The sequence below is a fragment of the Cyprinodon tularosa genome, unplaced genomic scaffold (genome assembly GCF_016077235.1).
Source record: "Cyprinodon tularosa strain WSP-4 unplaced genomic scaffold, ASM1607723v1 ctg283, whole genome shotgun sequence".
NCBI classification, from domain to species: Eukaryota; Metazoa; Chordata; class Actinopteri; order Cyprinodontiformes; family Cyprinodontidae; genus Cyprinodon; species Cyprinodon tularosa.
Window position 1 is genome coordinate 422005 of NW_024038989.1, and position 18472 is coordinate 440476.

The 18472-nt window shown below is 41.9% G+C and overlaps 1 protein-coding gene across 1 annotated transcript in view; it reads left to right on the forward strand.

Moving 5' to 3' along the window:
* Positions 1 to 17676, forward strand: part of maml3 (mastermind-like transcriptional coactivator 3) — a 138918-nt gene extending 121242 nt beyond the window's left edge. Inside the window, exons 4-6 of the mRNA XM_038290553.1 lie at positions 8827 to 9069; positions 11363 to 11441; positions 14900 to 17676. Of these exons, the coding sequence (XP_038146481.1) occupies positions 8827 to 9069; positions 11363 to 11441; positions 14900 to 15984 (1407 nt within the window). The 3' untranslated portion in view covers positions 15985 to 17676. The remainder of the gene's footprint in view (positions 1 to 8826; positions 9070 to 11362; positions 11442 to 14899) is intronic.
* Positions 17677 to 18472: the final 796 nt, after the last annotated feature.

Genomic DNA, 18472 nt, shown 5'->3' on the forward strand with positions numbered 1-18472 from the left:
GCCTGAGACACAGCCGCCGCTTTGTTTGGCTGGCACCGCTCCGTGCTTAAAAACGTGTGTTGCAGGCCATGACCACTGATCTCTATGGCTATGACGTAAATTTTTGTTGAATGAAATGTTTATATTTGTTGTTTAAATTTATTTATCATACAAATGTTTGCAGCATTGGAAAACATAATGAATGTTTGTTTGACCTCCTGCACACCTTATTAAAATAAACAAAAAAATATATTTTTCATACATTTTTGAAAAATCTCCAGCGAGCTGCAAAGGGGGGCACTAAAGAGCCACATGCGGCTCCAGAGCCGCGGGTTGCCGACCCCTGCATTAGGCCAACACTCTCCATAATGCAGCAGAGTTAAATGCTTAATAAATGGAAAGCTTTACTAGGAAGCCAGAGGACTTCACCGTCACTATAGTCAAACCTGGCATAAACTAGGGATTCAAACATGGAAGCTAAACTCGATGGTTGAATGGCTATGCTATCAGCATACCTTCTTTTAAAGGGACATAGAAGCTTGTCAGAGATGATGGAAGGACGGATGGAGCTGCATGCTGGAAACAATCCTGTTGAGGGCTTCATATGTTGTATACATCATGCAGAGGTTCATCTTCCATACGTGGCCCAATATTCCGTCTCTAGATGTGTGAAGCTCATAGAGACTTAAGATATTTCTACAAAGTATATTTACTTAGAAATGAATGCGTGTAAATCCACACAAGGGTTTTCATAACATTAAAAATGTTTTAATAACTGAATATGAATTGTGTTACAGTACTGAAGTTTTCTCAAGTGTCTTGCAAAGTAGTGATTTGCGCGACTTAGCTAGTTGTTACTTTCACCATCTTGAAAATAAACAAGACGCATAAGTAAGGAGTGTAGTTCTATCAGCTCTAAGGAAATGAGCTCTAATGACTAGAAGTAGGTGAGGAGACAACAAAGTTAAACAAACCATTGAGGCTTTATTTTAATTATATGATTTATTGTTGTGGATATCATAGTTTAAGGAATTTAATGCTACATGATTGCAAACGAGCGTGGAGTGATATCCTTTGCTGTATGCAGTCTGTGGGCGGCTTCCTGTGTCTGCAGAGAAATCACTTTGTTAAGCACAGCGCTTCCAAACAGACCCGCTGCTGCAGGGATGCATTTACTTAAACCGGTCCCCTCCTGCATGCCTACATGCATTTCACATTGTCCCTGCATGGCATCACCTCCGTTCAGTTATACTTTAAGGATGATCCCCAAAAAGCCCCTGTTAGGCAACCTCCTTTTAAAAAAAAGATTTTTGGTAATTTTTCGGTTTCTGAGAAGGGAATTTATGCTGAATTTCAACTCGAGACCTGAAATGACGTGTAGGCACCAGTGTAAAGATTCAGAAGACTCAGAAATAGGCCAGTTAGGGTTTAGAGGAGGGAGATGTTAGAGATTAAACAGACCTCTGTGGGGAGCAAGGCTCTTCTTCAGCAGTTTAAATATAACTCTCCTCTGGGAGAAACTGTGTAACTTAGTGTGTCGGTGTGTGTTTCAGGGTGGGGTTAGGGGAGGTGAATGGATGTGCTGTTCTAAGCTTTCTTAAGTCATACTTTCCTTTTGATCATCAATGTGAGGTGAGGATGGGTTTGATTTTATTGGTCAACTGGAGTTTCTGCTTGTTTAAAATAAGTAAACTTTAAGACATCTTCCTGTTTTGGGGCTAATATTGCAGGTTGTTTCAAAACATGAAGGTAGATGATATAAAGTGTGTGTGTGTGTGTGTCAGAGTGATGTCTTCTTTATCAGTGGCGCTGTGGGGATAGTTGAGTACGGTAAGGTCTGCCTCCGCCATCTGCTCAGGGTTAGTGTGTTTGTGTGTTTTCATACGTGACTTTGTAAATCAGTCAGCAGGTGGTGCATAACATGCGTACTACTGATGTTTTAACTATGAGCTCCAATACCCTACATCCCTCACCAGCTTATTACGACCACGGAGGCAGGCGAAGAAGGGCCTTTAGAAATCAAGGCCTCGATGTTGTAAATAAAAAGCAATAAGACTTATTAACCGTTTGAGGCATTAGTGAATCTGAAGTTAAATAACAACAGCTAGTTAAAGCATGTTGGTGGGGCTGCATTGGTAGAACCGGGCAGGTGGGGGCTCTGGTTGGTTCTCTTTTAGCCATTTCATCAATAAGCATTTTTTTTGTATTATTCCCAAATAGTCCTGGTAGAAAGCAAGCAGTATCCCATGGGATATTAACTCTCTATATTTCATCTCATAACTTTCTTGGTTTTATCCCTGTTTCCACAACAAACACTTAAAAATTACTTTCTTTGCTCCCACATCTCTCATGCTTTCTCCAGTTTCTTTAAAGAACACACACACATATATATATATATATATATATATATATATATATATATATATATATATATATATATATATATATATATATATATATATATATATATATATATATATATATATATATATATATATATATATATATATATGCCTTTCATCTAAACCTACAGCCCTAGTCTTGTTAGCCAGACTGACTTTCAGTCATTCCAGTAAGGTTGAATGCTCCAGTTTTTACCTGCTCCTTTTTATGGCTGGTACGCTGCAGACATGGAGTCAGTTGAGCTCTGCATGCTAGTAACACACAAGGACCTGGTCAGTGATGAAAAGGATTTTATTGACTAAAATGTTGATGCAAATTTTTCATTTCAGATTAAATCTGGATAAAAACAGATTTACTTTTTTTAAAGGTTTTAATCCTTTTATTTTGTCTTGTTCATTATTATTCTAAAAGATGGATATCTTAAATGGTTGAGGTAAAACTAAAAAGGCATACAGGCTTAGCGGTTGAAAGGAAAGATGTCCTATAAGTCTCTATAAGTGAGAGGAGAAATGTTCAATTGCTTTATCAAATAAAGGGGATTCAATAGAAATTAATATTAGTATTAAAGGCTGCAGAGGCTTGAAAAATGCCTTTAGGCTACAGTTTTATTAAAAAGACCTGAATGCTTTGGAAGCATATTTCCCTTAACTTATTTCTTTTTTTTCACTGTTTTTTTTTTCTAAAGAAGTGAAGGTAATTTATTACAAATCAGGTATAAATTGGGGGGCAACCGAAAATTTGTTGATTTGTTTATTGAATACATTTCCATACCTATCCAGGAGTCTTTGTAAACACTGTTGGCCCTCACCAGAGCTCCTTTATAGGCATCAGAATGTCTCCAAATAACTGAGTGAAAGTCCGGTTGCATCCAATTCAAGCCTTTTTCGTGATTGCCATGACCTGGATGACAGAGTTTATACAGGCATCAGTTAATTTATGTTTTCCAGCTAAAAATGCTAGCAAGATTTAAGAAGAAGAAAAGTTCTATTTAGTATTTGACCTGCCAGTCAACAAGAGATTGACAGACTGAGTTTAACATCACTAAATATAAATACTTTATACCAAAATTAGCTGCATGCGATTAAAGCCACTCTGCAGAGTCACACTGTAGAGTTGATGTAAATGATTAACAATCCGGTTTTAATCGCAAACAAACTCCTGATTCTAGTATCTTTTTATCTTATGAAGTATGAGTTTTATTTTTATTTTTTTTACAAGTTTATGGGATCTTTCTGTATGGGATCCTTTTTTTCACTACTTTTTTTCTGGATTAGATAAAGATAAAGAAAATGTCTGTCATTTTGATCCCTTCTGTAGGTTTTATAAGAGTTTTTAAAAGAAAGGGTTTTTTCCTTATATTAGTCACACATGTCGTAAAGGGAAGTCAGTCTAGTCGGTAAATTGGATGACAGTAATTCTGCACCTTCACCGTATAACCAGAAGGGTCAGGGTGTAAAGTGTGAGTCTGAAGGACACTGAGGCATTGATGAGAGCTGGCAGTGAAAGAGATGTGTGACCTTCAGCCCACATCAACCAGAGACCAGACGGGGACATGCTCCATGCAGCCGCAGCACAAACCATTCCCAGCTGCATTGCTGCTGCTGCAGCCTGGTTGCAGTTTGGGAGGCAGACGTGAGACATCATCCGTCCAGATGTGCTTGGGTTCACCGTCTATGGACGCTTGCAGCTGTATTTTGTGTAACAGTCTCCTCACCAATCCAAGCCTGCGTCTCCTCTCTCCACTTTACACCCCCCCTCTTTTCTTCTCTCCGATCACACAAGTGGGTGACAGATGTGAGCGACTGTGGAGAGCACACAGACACCCAATGTTCTGCTGCCAGCCGCCACTGCTCCTGCAGGCGGCGAGTGTATGTGTGTTTTTTCAACGCGCAGGCTTGTAAGGCTTCATGCAGTGCTGTTTCTGTCTGTGTTTGTCTTTGCCGTTCCTCTGTGGGGGCCTCAATTTAGGTGCCAATACGCGTTATTTCATACTAGCAAGTGCAACCTTTAATCTCGCTCCTGTGGGACTCGTCTCAGCTGGAGAGTTGATGCAGATACACCTTTAGAAACACACACACACTTTCGGTAAAGACAGACATGTTTCTGCTACTGAGACATTTAATGTCTCTCTAACACACACTGGCTCATACACACACATTTCCGATTACTTGGAGTGTAATGCAATCACCTGAGCTCTCCATGCTTCCTAACCCAATAAAGCTGACAGGCTGCAACACACACACGCACACAAACATCCTCCGGAGTGACCGGTAATAATTCAGCATCTATTTCATTTCACCCTTTCTTTTTATACTGAGCAGCAGCTAAGAGATGCAGCTCCTGTTGTAGATGGTTGTGAGCGTTTGGGGTCTGATTGAAGCTGGTAGATGGAGAAAGATGGAGCAGGTTAAAAAAAGCCTGTTTATTACATTATTAAAGGGATTGTTTATGGTTTCTGATATACAGTTTTGTTTAAAGGTTAGTTGTAGTTGAGATTGCTAAGTCTTTCTCAGATTTTTGGGTTCCAAGATTGAAGCTAGCTGCTATCTTGGGCGAGGCCTAACTTAACTTGTACTGCCTGAAATTATTTTATTTACATATCATCATTACTGTTAACATTTTTGTATTATGTGCATTTCTTCCCCAAGTCGTCCGTCTTTGTCAAAGCTGGCAGCTCCCCACAAATCATTTCCTAGGAGGAAAAGACACACCGAAGGAACTGGAACATCGAAAAAATCAATAAAAAGATAGAGGCCCACAAATCAGTAACTTTTGGACGTCGTCCAGTTTTTGTTTCATCTTTGACCTGCTGATGCCTTATTTTCGCCAATATTGGATTTCTCCTTAAGTAGTTATAACATTAAAACAAACTACCTCTTTTAAGAAGGTTTTGTCTTTTAAAACCCTGCTATATCTGCAGTATGGCCTCTATGAAATGATCCAAGAACCACAGGCACCAGGTGAAAGTTAGAACTTATAGACTGCAGGCTCCAACTAAGAAGGGTTTTCAAGGACTGGAGAGAATGTTTTGTAAAATTGCTGCGGAAATGTTTTGTTTTCATCGCATTTTGATAATTAGCAGGCTTAGCCCGGTTGGCAGTCCAACGTGTTCTGTAACGGGACTCCTCTTGAAGTGTGGCTCTTTCTCACTCTTTTTCACCCTAAATGAACATGTCTCAATATGTCGTAGAAATTTCACCTTCTAATATATCTGAGCCTTTTCATCCACACTTATACTGAAGATATGTAAATTAGAGTCTTCTTCCTTCAGTAACAGCCTTCACACTGAAGAGCGTTGCTGCTACTAAGGGTTTTGTAGGTGGTGTTCTCTGTAGGTGTGTCACCCAGGAAGTTTGTTGGTTTCAGATTATCCAACCTCCAATTCCTAGGTGAAATCATCATCGGTGTTGATGTCATCGAGACAATTAAAAAGTGTTTGCATGAAGAGTTTTGATGTTTTGGGGACTGGAGTTGCTTTTTGGTCGTGAACCTTTTGGGATTATCCATTAGCTTCAGCACCAGCTAATCTGTGTTTGTGGTAGATAAAGATACTGAGAGAGATATCATAAGCGAATGTCTGTGAAGCTAATTTTGGAGAGATAATGGAGGACTCTGATCGGAGTATAGCTCTGTGTTTGTATGCATGCTGTGAGAAATTTGTTGGGTCTGCCCAGCGCTACGAAGGGTGACCAGGCACGGCGGCCATAACCGGTCCTCCAAGCGCCATCTGCTCCTCGCCGCAGCTACTGTTGCCAGGGTACCTGCTCTTCTCTCCTCCCTTCTATGGCTCATCACCTCCAAGCTCACTCTTGATTTTTCTCTCTAAACCAAATCAGCACTCAGTCTCCTGCCTCCTTCCCCATGGAGATTCATTTTCTCTTTTCCTGTCCAATCAGGGAGATGCATTACTTCCTCTAAAATCTTTTATTCTTTATGTCCATCTTTTCTGTTTAATCCTTATTTGTGTGGACATGATGCGGGGGCTCCCTCTGCTTAGAGGTGGAAATCTGAAGAGAGAGAAGAGAAAAGAGTTTGGAGGAGATGTTTAGAGAAAAGGGAAGAAAAGAGGGAGGATGAGATGGGGAGAGAGGGACAGATCGTAGATCAGAACCGTCATGATTGAGCCATCTGCTGAGAGGAGGCCACTGAGACTCTCTCTCCCACACATACACTGACATACACACACACATCCATGAGATTAAAGATCACTACTGCCACCTGTTGGTAGATTCCTAACACTGCATCCTCTGCAGGCAATCATCTGACTGCTCTGCTTCCATCAAGGCACAAACAAGCAGAGATGAAACACGTATCTGTGATCATCGATCAGTCTGGTCTGCTTGTCTGTTAAGCTGGTTTTGAGCAGCCGACCCTGTTTGCTCCACCGGGTGTTTTTGCGCTCTAATATACGGGCTTTACCTGCACCTTCCTCCTTTCTAAGAAGAACAGTCTCAACGGAGATTATGGGGCTTTGGCTCTTTCAGAATACCCCGGGTCTGGTTATATTTTAGAGAATTTAACTGAGACTTTGATTTGGCTCCGTAATCCCATTTTTGCTGTCTCTTGCTTGTCTGCAGGTAAATGTGATTTGCTGTACACAGTCCGATGCCCTGCAATGTTGCACTTTTATGTCTGCAAACATTTTCTCATTGGCCCTTGAATATTCCCTCATGTTTCCATCTTCCCATTTTCAATTGCTGGCATGCTTAAACGATGTCCACTCTTGCTCAGCTGTCTAACCTTTAATAGACCCATAAACGCTGCGCTCCCATTGGCCAGAGAAGGCCATTTCATCCTATTAGAGATTAGCATACGGCCGAGTGGAGAGGGAAGTGCTCTTTATATGATAATGAGGAGATAATGTATGCAGAGAGGACAAACCAGCGCCCCACTGGGAAGACTCAGAGTGGCCCATGTCTGTCTTTACGTCTGTCGGTCTCTTTGTGAGCTGAAAACAGCCATACACAGACTGAGTTAAGCTGCACCGAATATTTTTCTCCCATTCGCCTGATTCCCGATATGTCACAATAAAGAGCAGTCTGTGAGGGACATTGCCTCATGAAGCGTTGAGATGCTAATGGCACTGATTTTGTCTTTAAGTACACAAAACCCAACAATATTATTAAAGAAATTGCACTTGTTTAGAATAAATGGGATGTCCCATTTCTCTGGCTCAGCATGGAGGAAAACGCAGCGCTATAGAGGAATAGATCTCTGCCTCATTTGCAAAGTTGTTCTTTGTTTTCAATTATTTGAATTGTTAAAGATCTGAAATTTATGCTTTTATCACCTTGCATTTAGACTCCTGAAAAGTACATCTTGCCAGAAGCCAAAAGATCCGTTAGCCTCAATGCAGAAAAGTCTCAAACCAATGTAATGCAGTGACATGCATGACGTCCATCAGAAGTGGCAGGCTGAAGCAAAACAAACATGGATTTCCTGATGGACGTACTTGTTAGCTGGAATAGCATCTGCTTCTTTTTTTGAAAATCAAGTAGAATGTAGATGGGAAAGATGTTTGCACGTTGCTTCTGACTGGATTTGATTTATCATTTAACTCCGCTAGTACTGAAACAAGTCAAGAATGTGACACTTTACAGCTGCTGCTACTGCTGCTGCAATTGGCTAAAACCTTACAATTGGAGGCATTTGGTTATTTATCCAATCAGCCCAGAGAGTTGTACTGAATGTCCGCCCCTTTTGCAAACACTTTCCACAGGAGCCTTTCCAGATGGACGCTGTGTAGAATTCAAACTGAACTACACACCTTCTTTCCTTAGATGTTTAGATTAAACCAGCTTCACCTCTGTTTTCAGTTTGTTTTGACTGATCTTTAGAATAAATGAAGATCAGAGCAGACTGATCAACCAGTCAGGATGATCCAAGAATCCATCCTAATTATGAAGGCAATCAGGCTTTTGCAGCAGCTGCCCCAAAGTTATTGAATAAATTTGTAGTGGTGCAATACCCCTACCACATTGAGATTGAAAGCTCCACTGAAAGCTTGTCTTCTTTCATGGTTTTTAAACCCTATTAAAGCGTCTGTGGTACTATGTTATGCATAACTAAATAAATCTGTGTTCAAGGCACATTGTCAGTGATTGAGCCTTGCTTGACCTTTCGTGGCAGTAAAATGTACAATATTGTCATATTTTATGTCACTTACATTGAGATTTAATTAAAAAGATAATTACTGAAGGTTTAGTACAAGGGATTTTTAGAGAGATTTTAACATTTGATCATTTTAGACTGTATAGAATGAAAACTCAGAATGAGTAAGGAGTGTTAGAAAAACTTCTATCCTTTATTATTATCAAACACAAAAAATCCTGGTGATCAATAGTTGATAATAAGACTCAGAGCTACTGTAACATCTGTAAACTATAGTGCTAATTGGCGTCCTGTTGTCTCTCTCTGACCTGCTGCTTTCTGTTTTTGTTTCAGGAGCAAGGTGTGGTGGGAATGTCTCGACCACCTGGCGCAATCCCCCCTCCTCACCCTCCTGGAGGCGTCGCCTCTGGTGTTGGCCCCAGCCAGGGGTCAGGTCCACCTCCGGGCTACGCGAGCAACCACCAGCAGGCGACCATGAGGAAGCAGATGATGGCAATGGAGCATGAGAAGAGGGCGCAGATCCACATGATGGAGCAGCAGAAGATCCTCCGGGAACAGCGGATTCTGGCCGAACAGGTGATGGAAGGACCGTGCTATAGAGCTGCTCTTCTGCGCCGTCATTGCTTCTATCTCACTTCCAGATGTCCACCTCCATCGGCAGCAGCTAAACTCTCTGCCGTTCCTTACTGAAGTCAGGTTGCATGTATAATTACACACACCCAGCCCTCTCCTCACCGTTTCCTTTTCATCTCTATAATGTGTGGTTTTTTTGGCCCACATGCCTCCTGCTGTGATAATGTGGGGTTTCCTTTTTATTTCTCCTTCTGTGAGGGGAATCAAGTGTTAAAGAGTTCAGAACTATGAAGTTGCCACCCACCATGTTGCTTTTAATTGGATCTGCAAAAACACACACACACAAACACAGCAGTCAGAAGTGAAGGCTCATGCTGCTGGGGTCTGACTGGATATTATACACTCATTAAAAATAGCACTTATGATACCTAATGTATACTGAAAGGAAAATAATGTAGGATTTTATATATTTTAAAAGTCTGTTGGGGTTTGTCTCGGTCAGCTTTCCACTCCTGGAGAATGAAATGTTCCCACCTTCCTTTTTGCAAAACAGCTCAAGCTCAATCGGGATGGATGGCGAGCACTTATTGACAGGTCTTCATGTAGTCTAGATTGGTTGAGGTAAACTTAAAGGTGACCTCTTATTGCCTTATTTCTTTTCTTTTATCCACAGAGGACAGATTTGTGGAGTATATAAAAAATATTGGTGCTTTCCACAGAATCTTTTTACCTTGCAAGACACAAGATTTGTGAATTCACAACCTCCAAAAAATACATCTCTCCAGGAGCCAGCAGATGCAGTCAGCTTGATACAGAACTGTTTCTGACCAATGGAACGCAGTGGCATGTATGACATCAACACGTCAAGCAGAGGCTGAAGGAAAGCAAACATGGCTGCACAGGTTTTAGCTGGCATACCCTCCATTTCTTTTTGAACAACGAGCAAAAGGCTCTGTGGATGGAAAGATGTTTGCACCTTCACCTGACCGTATTTGATAATAGTTTGATTTATCAGTTAACTTAGCTAGTTGTGAAACAAATCAAGCTGCTACTGCTGCTGTGATTGGCTGACAACTCAACATGGGAGGCAGGTATAAATATGTAACTACCGTTTGAGAACACTTTCTACATGAAGCTTCCCAGATTGATATGTGTAGTTCAATCTGAATTTTACACAGTATCAACCTTGTTTATACCAGATTAAGGGTCTCCCAACTAAACTATGTATCTCTGCATATCGTCTAGATTTACCATTGCTCTGTGGACATCCATATTCTGACATTATCCATTTTTCACAAGAGGGATTGAACATTGCACTGGAGGAAGTTTAGATATTGTTTTAAAACCTGCCACTTTTACTCTATTCTGTGTTTTAAAGTCCTCAAAGAAGCTAGAAGCTAGACAACCATTTCTCTCAAATGTTTTGAGCTTTTTGTTGGTATACATCCTAAAATCCCATAAAATAGATGGAAATTTGTTCTGTAATGGAGTAAAATAGGAAAATGAATGAATGGTCAATTATTTTTCTGATTCAGCCTTTTTTCTTTAGTGACAACCTCACCACCATCGGTGTACATCTAGCAGTACCACCACCTGTCTCCAACAGGTGGAACATCTGTCTGAAACAGTAACACCTTCTGTTTATACACTATTCAACATCTGTAGGGTTCTTACTGTACTCACATCTGTGTATACTGTATCAAACATCTGTTTTACCTCAGAGATGAGTCAGACCCTTACAAAGCTTGAAGTTTCTCTTTCCTTTACCAAAGAACCAACAAACATAATCTCTTTTAAGCATCTGCCCTCTGTTTACCTTAACTGCATTATCTGTTGCAAGCATCTCCCTAACCTACACTGCAACCACATCTGTTTCAGTTATCCTGTCCTGAACACCAGGATCAGCATAGCTGAGGGACTGGCTCATCTCTAGTTATAGCTGTTTAGGTCATATTGCTCAATTCAAATGTTAATGATGTCATTTGGAACCGTTTTTACTTTTTGCAATTCAGACATTTAAAGGGCAATGTATTGAGTGAAAATTTGAATGCATTTTTGTTATTTTTACACTCTGCCTCTGTTCCTGCATGTAAACACTCTAAGACCATCCAAACAGGTCTCATCAGAGCAGGTTTTAAACTCATTAGATGACTTGATCAGAACCCCGACGTGAATTTGACAGAGGAACCTAAACATCAGGGGGATGCCAACAAGGCCTCCCAAACTTTAAAGACTTGGATTTCTTCACAAACGATAGATGCGCACTCATAATATTTTGTGTGTTTGTGTGTCTTAGCTCCAGCAGCAGCAGCATCTCCCTAGACAGATGGGCCAGGGCCAGAGGAATCCATATCCCCAAGTCAGTCAGTACCAAGGTGAGAATCACAAAATACCTCCATTCATTTTATCTGCAGGGATCCATTATGGTAATCATGGTCTTTGAATTAGTTCACATTTCGCAGGGTTGCAGAAAAGTTGTGCATTATTGTGTCATGGAGGGGAAAAGATACACGTAAACCTTTGCATACAGCTACCTTCATAAGTTACTGTACACTTTATTCTCATCTAGTTGTTCTAAAAGAGGGACTGAACAAAGCTGTAGAGACAGTGACGGCTGATGCGCCCTTAAACAGAGGAAGCTTAATGGTGTTAATTAAATCCAAGCGTTATGTATTGCAGTAACAAATGTTGGAGCACATCAAACACATTATTACAACGGGTGAAAATAGTTGTTTTGAAGCTCTCTGATATAATTAACTCCAGAAACCACGACAAGAGTTCAGCAGATGATGACTGTTTTGACTGAATGATCCCTTTTCCCTGCTCCATAGACCCCCTAAGAGGTTTAGCCTCACAGGAAGGGACATCTTTTGGTGCTTTATCCAATCAGGGCTCTACTTTCTCGCTGCTTATCTCAATATACTGAGGATCCAAACTCAACAGGGATTTCTAATAGAGGCTGACAAGCACAATCCGGCTGCTTCAGAGCAGAGAGGAGATTGCGCCTGAGAGTGGTATAAACAGCTGAATAATACCTAACTTAATCAATAAATCAGGTGCATTTTAGCGCATATTTAATGCAGTTTAATTACTACATTTATAAAGTTTGACAATGCATTTTTACCATTAATTTTAAGAAATTTACAGGGGAGGTTTAGCCTCCCTAGTATCCAATGAGAAATTTCCACTGCATAGAAAGTCCCATTCGCAGTTTGGCACAGACCATACAGGAGATAGTGAAGGTTCATGGACAACATGCACAGTGATAATGAGACAGGAAACTATCTACCAAACTACACCTTGAATACTCTTTGCCTATAATGAGGTATGGTGATGGCAGCACCATTCTGTGGGAATGCTTTTTTTTTTTTCAGTAGATGGAGATGGAAGTAAAGACAATCCCCATCAGAGAAAACCTGCTGTAGGCTATTAAAGATCTGGATGAAAGAGTTTAACAGACTTTTTCCCAGGTGTTCATCATCCAGTCTGACTGAGTTTGGGTATTTTATCAAGTAAAATTGGCAAAGATCTCAATATGTAGATGTGCAACGCTGAAGGAGAAACTGTTTGCAGTTGTAATTACAGTAAATGGTGATTCTAAAACAGGTAACAGCTCAACAGGTCAGAAATCATATGCCCGGCGTGCTATTTTTTGAGTATTATAAACTGAATAAAGCTGTTTCAAAAGCTCCCTCAGTTCAAACATTCCCATTTAGCCCATTCCTGTCCCTTTTATCTGCCTCAGTCAGATATGTATCAGTCATCTCTCAGAGTTGCTCTTTCTCCTCTCTTTTGCCTCATCCTCTCTGTGGGGAAAAAACACTACCTGATCTGCCTGTTACCAAGGCAACTTGTCTGTCCTGGATCCCCCAAAGTTCCAGTGGGGTCAATGAGATGGATGAGATGAGGGAAGACTGACTAGAAGGGAAGAAAGAGGGGGACTGGCGGCGAGAGGTAGATGGTACTAGTAGGGGGAGGGGGAGGTTGGGAACGAGGAATGGGTGAGAGTCTGGGAAGATGGAGAGATGGAGAGATGGACGGAGTCAAGTCTCAAGCCATTTATAGCCATTAGTGTTTCTGCAAGTCTAGGAGATAAGGTAGAGAGGAAGAGGATTTCAAGATGAAACTGTTGCAGATTGATTGTCAAACCAAAGTACAAAATGTTCAAAATGTGATAATGTTGAGTGTATAGTAAATGCTGGACTTTAGTTCAGCTACTTGAAAAGGCTTTTTAAAGTGTTTTAATTTCGACCTTTGGTTTTGATAAAGGGGATTCAGGCCAACATCTGGTTTTTTTTATGCTGAAATGAAGTTAATGACTTGACCACATTTTTTAGCTCATAGACATTGCCTTTTTATGCTTCATTAAACAAGTGTCACTAAATATAATTTGCAGGTGAATTGACCCTAAGGACATGTGCTCAAATAATTAGCTAACACTTTCTGCAATCTATGCTTGGCTATAACAATAACTTTACAACATATTGGACCGCCCTTAGTTAGGGTCTGTGTTCAAGCAAAGACTTCTTTTATATAACAATGTCTTTATCTCGTCTTCTTAATTTGAATCATCCAGCTTAACATTGGTCATCAGCAGGCAGTCTGCTGACTTGGATGATCCACTTTTGTGTTAACAAAAGACTTCAGCAAAGATCTGTCTGGATGGAATGGGAAAAAAGTAATGGAGGACAGTTCCCAGTCTTCCTTTTGGTTATCTTGTTCAGGCTTTATACCAATACAGTTAAAAAGCAAAAAAAAAAACATTTTTAGAAGGTTTATATGCTAAATTTTCTGGCAAAATTTCACCAACTTCCAAGGTGGGCGGAAGGCGTGTAATATCTGGAGATTAGGGACTCCAGAACTAGCTTATTCTTCTTTAAAGGGTTTTTCGCCCCTATATGCAGTACGGGTAGAGAAAGCTAAGTCGTGTTCAATTCAGTTTATTTATATAGCGCCGATTCACAGCACGTCATGTTTAGGCACTTTACAAAGGCTTTCGAGGAAACCAGCTGATGGCATCAATACGCTCATTGTGGATGAGCATGTGGCAACAGTCGACATTTACTTGTTTTTTAGTGTTGACTCTACAGCAATCCCTCGTCTCAATAATACATGAAGCGACAGTTGGAGAGGAACAACTCAATCTGAACAGGAAGAAACCTTCAGTAGAGCATGGCTCTGTGTGAGCGGCCATCTGCTGAGGCAGACTGGGATTCAAGGAGGCATAAGCAGACTTAAAAAATGTACACGGAAGACATTAAATTTAATGATAAACTAAATAAAAAGAAATGTGGAAAAGGACTTTGGTAGATTCTGGTGTAGATATCCTGTAGGGCTTATACTGTAGACCTGACCCGAAACAGTTGATGGCTGCTTTGATCACTTTACAGGGGTTTATTGGCCTGGTCAGTACTACTTTGAAAAAAAATTTTTATGTTCATGCTAACGGAAACTATTCTGATCCTAAGTACAAGCTTTCTTGTACATTTTTAATACGTCTCTGCATCAACAAACATGGATCCAATCATTACAATACCTCCTCAACAGCCATGAAGGGCTGTGGAGGCCTTTATATCACCCTTTGATTTAGGTCACCTGTTTAGAGGCAGGAAAACATCTCAACATGCATGAACGTCCCTGTTGTAGAAGGTTTTAAAAAGGTTTAGAAAATATTCTAAACCGGCTCAGATTATTTATTATGTTTTAAAGCTACTTGAACCCTGGCATTAAGATCAGACCTGGAGAGATTATCTTTAATGTGAATTCTAAGGTATTTCATATGTACGTTTTATTTTTTTCCATGTTGTAACACTTGCTTAATTTGTATTCTTAGGTCCTCCTCAAGACCTGGCATCCAGGAGCCAGTCACTCCAAAACATGCGGAACCCTCGTCTCCTACAGCAGCAGCACGGCCAGCCTCAGATGGTCCAAATGAACACTGTTCAGGGTCAAGGAGGACCTGTGGGACCTCAAACTGACATGGGACTACCCTATGGCACCCAGGGGCCCAATCAGGGTGCCCTGTATGGCCTCAATCCTACAATGAGCCAAATGATCCACCAGCAGCAGCACCAGAACCAAAGCGTCCAAGCCTCCATGGGTCTTCCACCACAGCACAACCCTGCTGGAGGACCTCCCCGGCAGGCAGGGGCAGGTCCTGGACTCGGAGGTATTCCTGGGGGCCCCGGGACTAGTGGAGCTGGAGGGTACGCAAGCCAAGGGATGATGATGAACTCCATTGGCCAGCAGCCACTCAAAGGCCCTGCCAAGGTTCAGTCTCAGAGACTTCAAAGCATGCTGGGAGGTGGAGGAAGTGGAGCAGGGATGGGGGCTGGCGGCTGGCCGCAGCAGCAAGGACAAGGCCTGCAGGCCATGGGGGGAGGAGTAGGAAGGACTACAGGAGGAGCTGGAGGAGATATGGTGGGCTTCAGCTCCTCCCAAGGTTATGGTATGCAGCCAGGTCAGCCACCACGGATGACCAAACAACATTTTCCAGGTGCCGGACAGGCTGGCCAGGGGATGGACCCCAGGGTGGGCAACCCAGCTGCAAGTATGGGTGGCCCAATGATGGGCCCTCACATGGGGAATCAGCCAAGGACCAATCAGCCCCGACCCATGGTCATGAACCAGGGCATGAACCAAGGAATGATGGCTCAGGGGATGTCTGGAATGGGGGCTTTTGGGCCGGGTCCAGGAGGCCCAGGCATAGGGGGAGGAGGAGGTGGACCCTACGGACCAGGGGGCGTTTCAGTTGGGGGTCAGCCACAGGGCTACCAAAGGACAGCCAATCAGGACATGTCATCCTATGGGTACGGGGGTGGGCCTTCAGGAGGAGGAGCCTTTGGCCTGGGTGATGGATCGGGGGCAGAGCTGGACTCAGGTGATGGGTGGATGGACGAGCTTTTCCAGAACCAATAGCCAATGGGGAAGGTTGTTTGAAAGAACTGATCAATTGGACAAAACCTGAGAAAGTCCATCATCAAGGATGACACCACATTGACTGGCATGTTTTGTTTTGTAAAACATGAGAAAGATTATAAATAAGTTCTGGTATTCTTATGTTTCCTGTGTGTTTGGGTGTGTGTATGTGTGTGAAATGGAAGGAGCTCTCACATGTCTTGTGCATATTATTGAGAAAACAATATTTAGAAGGTGTGTTTTTATTTCTTTCTCCCCCTGGAGTCAATCTTCCTTATGTTCCAGTGTTTCAAAGCGATTCCCGTTTACATCGCAGAGCTCTGAGCACAAGCTCGTTCCAAACTGTAGACTGATGAGAAGGAAGGAAATATCGTCAAGGTGACAATTTGTGTGTGTTTATGCGCCACCTAGCTCAGTGCTTTTGATCTTTCAACTCTCTGCTCTCATTGCCTCCATATATATATACATACTCACATCTGAGCCTGTTTTCCCCGACTTTCTCTCCGGGGACTCATCTGTTGCTCTCAGCACTTCTTTATCTGTTTAAATGTGCAAAACACAACAGATGATGTTCCACTTTTGTGCAAAAACTTAATCTTCTGGCCCATTATGCTTTTTGCTAGGTCACCCACCCATATATTTTTCCCTTTACGGGGCAGGGGGGTTTCATTTCTTGCACTGTGTGATGGTTTCAGAGTGAGGAAAAGACAAAGGCAGAGGACACAGCAGTAAGAGAGTGGGACAGGACCGACGGGTACAGCACAGCAAACAAAAGGCTAACGACAGGAACAGGTCTGTGGGAGACGAGCCCCCACCTCATACGTAAGCTGTAAAGATTGCTGGGCACTGAATGTACTCAAACACCACAAGTGACTTCCTTGTTTTAAGGGGAATTCGTAGAGAAGCCCACCTACAGTGCCTTGCAAAACTTCTTCAGCTGTTTCACTTTTTGCCATTTTACAGCCGCTAACCTCGATTTGCTTTGGGGGATTGTTATATATCTAATCAACACAAGGTCATGCATATTTGGAAGGTGGGAGGAAAAAGAGCTTTCCAGTGTATTCCTCCTGAGCATAGCCTTTATAAAGACATGTTTGCTGTGTCTTATTTTTGACGACATTCTAACCGTACTCCATACGATTATAGATCTGCCATTAAGGTCAGATTCATAGAGCACATAGTTAATAGTCCATGTGCTTCTGTAAACTGTCTGCTGTGTATCTTGGTCTTTTTAATGCTCTCTTTTTTTACTAACGTCCTCTAATAAACCTCTGAAGTCTTTACAGAACATTTTGATTCATACTGAGATTGAATCACACATATTAACTCTTAATATATCTGTGAAGATTCTCTGTCATCCAGGTCATGGTAAGTGTGACCAGGTTCAGTCTAGGCAGATGGACGTAAAGTTTTCTAGAAGACAATTTCCCTCTCATCCAAGAGGCTTCCTCAGTTGTAACTAGTAGTGAGGAGCACTGATATTAATATACTGTAGGTTTAACAAAGACTTAGTGGGGACAAGAAAATGCTGACGAAGGAGGTCATGAAGGTGTGAATCCCTTGGCCAATCCAGTAGGATGGATCAAAGCCACCTTTTGTGCCCCCTGTTTCTTTGTTAGGTGCTTTGCTGGGCCATCACAGTAAGTCCAAGTAGATAAAACTCAAGTTTGGGGGTTTTAATGTGAAAAAAAAGTGAAAAAGCTGAAGGGGTCTGAATACCTTTGCAAGGCAGTGTTGTTCTGTTGGTTATTTCCGTAGCCTCTGTGTATCCATCCCTTCATCGCAGCCCAAACCTTCCATCAGTCCTGCTTTACGCTTTAACTGAAACCGTGCTGTACTTCAACACTACTGTGAAAAATACAAGCTGCCCTGTTTTAGGTCATAAACCACTGCTGGAAGGCTGATTTTGGCCTTCCAGGCAAGCGGTGTCCGGCTGTAGATTTGATCAAAGGCTCCATTTCTCTGTAGGTAACATCATTTCATCAAGCTGTCGCATTTTTAGCCCTAAAACGTAAACATAAGAATATACGATAGTTTTTTTTATTCCTGTGGTTCTTGTCAACTTGTTGCATCTCTAAATGTTTTGTATTATTCAGTAAGGACTAAAGTGTCTGTTTTTAGGACAATGATGTAACCTGCAAAACCAAAAAGCCTTCTGTTCTCATGGTTGTATTAAAATCCAGCCCTTTAATAGAACTCGGTCCTGTAAGCGTTCGCTAATGAGGCTCTACGTTTTCATTTGTTTCGTCACACGGACAGCTGTGTGGGGTTGTAGCACTTGGCCAGATTTTATCAAGGAAAAGACGGTTGAATATTTTAGACCCCGCATCAGCGCCGAAGCTCCAATGTTGTCGGGTTCGCTCTCCGAGGGGCTGGGGTGGCTTTCATGCTTCCAGAACTCCAAAGGGCATCAAGGCAGGCTGGGACCAGAGTTCCACTCCGATGTGGACGGATGAAAGGTGTTTGAACGTCCGACGTGTCTGTCTTG